At 36.0% G+C, this 6102-nt stretch overlaps 2 protein-coding genes across 2 annotated transcripts; both read left to right on the top strand.

The window, feature by feature from the left end:
* The first annotated feature begins 403 nt into the window (after positions 1-403).
* Positions 404-1009, top strand: LOC114749556 (uncharacterized). Its single transcript, XM_028938058.1, has one exon. It carries the CDS (start codon positions 404-406, stop codon positions 1007-1009), a length of 606 nt encoding a protein of 201 aa, XP_028793891.1.
* Positions 1010-5085: 4076 nt separating this feature from the next.
* On the top strand, positions 5086-5810 carry LOC114749559 (heavy metal-associated isoprenylated plant protein 25-like). Its single transcript, XM_028938061.1, has 3 exons — positions 5086-5235; positions 5355-5436; positions 5534-5810. Exons 1-3 carry the CDS (start codon positions 5224-5226, stop codon positions 5677-5679), a joined length of 240 nt encoding a protein of 79 aa, XP_028793894.1. The 5' UTR covers positions 5086-5223; the 3' UTR covers positions 5680-5810.
* Positions 5811-6102: the final 292 nt, after the last annotated feature.

The raw sequence follows: 6102 nt of genomic DNA, 5'->3' as shown, positions 1-6102 counted from the left end.
AACAGTGAATAAGCTCATCGACCTATCCTGATTCTAATGATCAGGATTCAGGAAATTTCCATAAACATTAAATTTTTTGTAATATAGAAGCAGCAGGATTAACCTGAAACTTTTTTATATATAAGAAAGTATTGTCGGAGCTTTAATATTTTAATACACGAAAAAGTCTGGCAAAAAAAAAATAATACATGAAAAAAGTAAAAATAACGAGACTTTCGTGAAGAGTCTTTTTTTTTTAATTAAAGCCTCCCGCTCGACTCGACGCCTCTCTGTCTCCCCCCACTCCCCTCCTTTTCCCACCACTATATATGCCCCCTTCCTCTTCCTTTCTCTTCCCTTCCATCTAAGCGCGCTTCCCTTCTCTCTGTCTCTTCACTCTTCTTTTCTTTCAATCCAGCCCATAATGGAGCTTGCCAACCAAAAGAGCAAGCGACTCCGCCATGACTCAGAACCCCACTCGCCCGAGTCCAAGATTGCCAGAGTTGACTCCCCCTCTGATGTCAACCCGGAAGACCCAGCCATGGACTCCTCCGTCGCTACGGACATCCATGACGACCTTCTCGATATCCTTGATGAGACGGATAACTTACCCGAGCGAGACCCTACCATGCAGGGCCTCGACTCCGTAATCAAGAGCTTTGAGGAAGAGATCCTCGCTTCGGGTCCGGGCTCCGTCATTCCTGACCCCACACCCGAATCCGGCGAGTTCCCCGTGCAGCTGGGATACCTCTTGGAAGCTTCCGACGACGAGCTAGGGCTGCCGCCGTCGGTGACGCCGTCAGAGGATACGAAGCCCGAGAGCGAAGAATTGAGCCAGGTGGGCTCGGACGGAGTTGATATGGGGGAGTTATTGGGGTTTGAGAATGATATAGAGAAGTACGAGTCGGTAGGGTTAGGAGACGGAGAAAACGAGAACGGCGGTGGTATTGTGAGCTTCGACGACGGGTTGTTGGATTACCCGGACTTGTATGAGGTGGTGTGGCGGTCGGAGTCGTTGCAGGCTATGTGAAGGAAGGAGGGTTAGGGCGTAGCGCTAGGTTTGGTGGGCATCATTGAACTGAGTACGGCAACATGTAAACTGGGGAAGACGATGAAACCACAGAAACATGGACTGTAGATGGTAGGTGTGAAAATTTGGCGAGATGTTCTTTGTAGCGCAGGAATCAGATTCAGATGTTGTGCCATTCGTGATTTTTTTTTTTTTTGAGACTTCGATGGAGCGCTGATGTCTTTCTTTTTATTTGATTTTAAATTTTAAATTGAAGGAACTTAGAACTTGAGTTAAACAAAGATGGGCCAGTTCAATAATCCCATATTTGTTTTAACACATGCTGCACCGGATTATCAATGGCCCAAAAAATCCAGTGGGCGATCAAAGTGTAATGCTCTGACCACCAAGCCGGGAAACCATAAAATTAAGTATTTGATAAGTAACCAAAATTTGAAGATGTGTATATGTACGGAAGAAAATATTGATGTGTAACTATTGTCACCTATAAGCTGTAGTTTAAGTTAAATGTTTGATGTTTGATTTTCTCATACGTTCCTACTCATCATCAATTGCTTATTTTTGAGAATCAACAGAGCAAACGCAAAGAAACACTAATTGTCAAAAGCAAATTTGGAAAAGTTTTCAATTTGCATCCAAAAACTATCTCTAAACAGAGTAAAGTAGATAATAATGAACTGTGTTTGAGACGGAAGATGGCGCATTTCACTTCAAATGCTCTGCGAATTGTTTGGCTAACTTTTGGTAACATAAGATGCTGCGCTTCTCAAAATAAAAGGAGAAGGAAGTCTTATCCTGTTTCTTCAAGACGAGGGGATTTGCAGGCATAACTAAAATCCTCCTCCTTTCCCCTTCAAACCAAATTTAGTGAGACAATATTAATCCCTCTTCCCTTCCCATCTCTTCCCCTACCCTTTTGCTTTTATTAAACCAAACACTGTGTAAGCAAGCTTCTTTTATAAAATATCAAGTTACTTGTACACTATAACTTCAATGAGGTGGTATTTCCCGAGAATTTTAACTGAATTTTCCTATAAATCCATTTATGATATATGAATGTTTTTTATTTGTGCAAAATTTCGTTAAAAGCAACCGTTTGAAAATTTTATCCGCGAGAGGAACTTGAATTTAAGTAAGTGCAACTCTTTTTTTAATTATGTACACCATGTTTCAGTCATGTGCAAAAGACTTTAATTTTTAAAACTTTTACATGCACCTGAGGACATTTTTGTGTGATCAGAAAAAATACTTATACATTTAGAATCTTTTGACTCATGAACTTTTTAAACAAATAAGTTTAATTTTACACATAAATATATTGTATATTAGATTATTAGGCATAAATAATACTACTACATTCTGTTCTTAATATAAAACCTAATTAACTAATTTAAAAAAGTAATGAAGTTATTAAATTATTTAATTATAATATGTTACATGATATGACTAAAATATTTATATACATCATTAGAATATATAAATTGACAATAAGTCATATTAATTTAGGAAAAAAAGAGAGATAAATATAAATATTTAAAAATAATTCAGCAATTTTTTAAAAGTAATCAACCAACGGTAAGCTTAAATTTAAAATTTGGGAAATAACTAACGTACGGACGGCATCTTGTGATGTGATGAGATTAATGGTAAGAGGCTTTGTACAATGGACAGTAGAATGGTACCACCCGACTACAGTAGTGGTGATAAAAGCAGACTCTGTATGGTCTATGCCTTGGGGATCTTTAAAAGTTCTTTGCGCTTCAGAAAAATATCCGCGACCTGTGAACGCGAAAATGACAATTCAGTATGATTTAAATGCACGCAGACCATTAATCGTCAACATCCTCGACATCGAACACATGGGAACGAGGAAATGATCGCCAATGTTCGTACCTTTGTAAGAGTATTATTTGATGATAATTTACTTTATTTTTAATATTAATTCATTTTATCTTTACATGGCTATATTCCCTCCAGCCTTGTATTCTACGATTAATCACTTCATAAATTAAATTGGCGGCCATATATATATATATATTAGTAATTTTGAGACAGAAATACAAGGAGGGAGGAAGGGGCTGATTTCCCCCCATAGCAGCACTATCACTTTGTCGGGGTCAATAATTTTACTTGTAACGAAATGCTAAAATACATTCTTGGACTCTCGGTTGTAAAATTCTAGATTCATCCCTAGTTATTTTACATGAAAAGTTATTTTAATAATTTCACCGTCTCTTTAACTTTGGTGGGAAAATTTAAAGCGTCTTGTATGTAGAATGAGATGAAATAGATGCGATGAAGGCCACCTGCCGGCCCATTCATATGCATGCCACAAAGAGTTTACTTATTTGAAGATATAGGCCGGAATACACACGCACACATACATATATTCATTTCTTATAAAAAATAAATATTAATTATAGTGGGCCTTAAAAGCATTTCGATTCATTTTTCTCAAATTTGTGGAATATAACAAGATATTACATGTTTATGGTACTTCATCAATATCAACATCGGTATAGTCAATTCTTTATACTACATCCAGTACTTAATATAAAAACTAATTTGACTTTTAATTTCATTCTAAATATAAGATTTTTATTTATTTTATCTCTCATATTTATCTATTTTTTCCACTATAATCCTTGTAATAATTGCATATGTTGAAGGTTTCTACACATGGTAGTTCTATATAATACACATGATTAGCAAGGATATTTTAAGAAAGATAACACCTATTTATTACGAATAACTAACTCATTAATTTTATTAATCTACTTAAATTAATTAACTAGCTTTTATATTAAAGACCAGAAGTGGTGTTATCAATATCACACATCAACATGTGTGCGTGTGTGTATCAACTATCAACGCAAAGTGTTACGTGATAACACTACTAATTAACAGGCACTTTTTTTCCTCATCTCCACCCATTGGATCGGATCCACAGCCCTCTAATAATCTCTCCCATCTATCATCAAACTGACTCGTATGTTCAATGCAGAGATATCAGATATCAAAAGTATCCATCGTCATATAAACATATCCTCCATTCTCTGAAGTCTGAACAGCCTATAACTTATATGGTACTTTAGATCTCCTCTCATAAAAGAGTTTCTGAATTCTAGATCATGTATTATCAAAATAGGGGATTGATGTGAGGGTTTTCTCCTGTGCGAGGGTGTTAAATTGTTCAAATCAAAAAGCCTTCCGGTTCTAAATGTAAGATAATTTTAAGAATTTTGTCAGGGCTCAATTCATTTCATGTCCACTACCTGATTCATCTTTTTCCTAAAATAGCCCTAATTAATGCTCCGCCTTCCCCGCTTAAAATAAACGTGTTAGGATGACTCCAAAAAAAAAACCACAAATTTTTTATATATTAATAATTATATATAATTAGTTTATTTTTTGATAAGTTTGTTTTTCAGGTAATGACTTCTGAGGTCTGGCCAAAAAAAAAAAAGGTAATGACTTCTGAGGGAAGAGACGCATGCAATACAAATCCTTCATATATACAGGGACACCACCACCGCCTTTTTTTTTTTTTCCCCCTTTGGGTATAACTCAAAATATCATCAAGTTATTTTGGGTTTGAAACTAATTTCTCTCAGGTAAAAAATGTTAAGGTTAAAACCCTCTCAACAAGTATACATCTTAGGATTCAACCTAATATTTTTCTTTTTTACGAGGATGAGACTTGTTGCTACGCTACCACCACCTTTATTTGTTCGTCTTCCAGCTTCTTCTTCTTCCAGATCCAAACGCATGATCGCTTGAGACTCAGAGAATCCAAAATTTGAAATTTGAAACACGGAGATTCAATGTTAACTAGTAATAATGATGTAATTGGCTTAACTTAAAGGAATCAATTCAGTCTGCATAAAGAAACGAGAATCAATGCGCGAAGCCACAAGTAGAAGGAGAAGAGATGCTCGTTCCATAAAGAAGGCATGCACTATCTCTTTGTTTCGTTTGCATGGCATCTATGCATAAAGAACACAAAAGAAGAGGCCAGAATAAAGTGTTCATCAACTAAGCTGCATCATTGCCTTTGTATAATTCATATGCAAGAAGAATTTGATTCTGTGATGAGAAGGGAGAATCCTTTTCAACTAAAGGCAACGCTAGCCTTCCCATTTTGCAACGCTAACTTGGGGATTTGAAGCATCTCTATCTCTCTCCACGGTCCCAGCTCTCTGATAATTGGTTTCATGACAGTGAAGGCAAGCTCCAAATCATCATCTTAATTATTAATTCCTCTCTGAAGTTCTGATAAAGCCATTTGTATTGAATTCAGAAACCATATTTGAACCAGTTCTAGTTCTGCCTTCTGTTTTTGCAGTACTTGTACATGGTGATGAGGATAAATGTAGATTGCAATGGCTGCTATAGAAAAGTAAAGAGAGCCCTTCTTAAGATTCCAGGTTAGCCCTTCAAATGAATTAAACCCTTTATCTTATTTCATTAACTGGGTCTAATGCAGTACAATGATTCCTGTGTTGAATTAACTGTACTCTATAGAAATGGAGTCACATCTGATAGAGAAGAAGCAAAGCAGGGTAATAGTGTGTGGGAGCTTCGTCCCTCAGGATGTGGCAATCAAGATAAAGAAGAAGACTAATCGCAGAGTTGAGATATTAGAAATAGGAGACATACATGAGCAATAGCAATAGTGTGAGCGAGGATGAGAAGCCTGTGATCAATAATTCAAACCTTCGACTGAAGCCACAGTTAACCACTAGACACCTGGAATGTTGTTGTACGTGTTATTTCATATGCTAACACCCATTTTGTCAACCTGTCTTCTCGTTTAGGTTTATATTGCTTTGGTTCTCGATCTAAGTTCTTTACAGGAAATAATATATTTATATATATAAAAGGAAAATTATTTAACTCAGATTATTCAGTTCAAGAAATCTTAATTTTTTCATGAGTGAATGAAAATGTTCATGCTGTAAGTAATGTGAATTGTGGTCTTCTCGTTAACCTCTGGAATTTTGTATCATTTTGGCATATTTTGCTAAGTTTTTGATACTTTTTAGTGTATTTGTGAATATATTGAATACTCAAAAGATAGAAAAATGTGCATA

This window comes from Neltuma alba, unplaced genomic scaffold, assembly GCF_004799145.2.
Source record: "Neltuma alba isolate B1F8T4 unplaced genomic scaffold, ASM479914v2 tig00006098_pilon, whole genome shotgun sequence".
Classification (NCBI taxonomy): domain Eukaryota; kingdom Viridiplantae; phylum Streptophyta; class Magnoliopsida; order Fabales; family Fabaceae; genus Neltuma; species Neltuma alba.
Note: the sequence above shows the minus strand (reverse complement) of the source record. Positions and strands in the feature narration are given on the sequence as shown.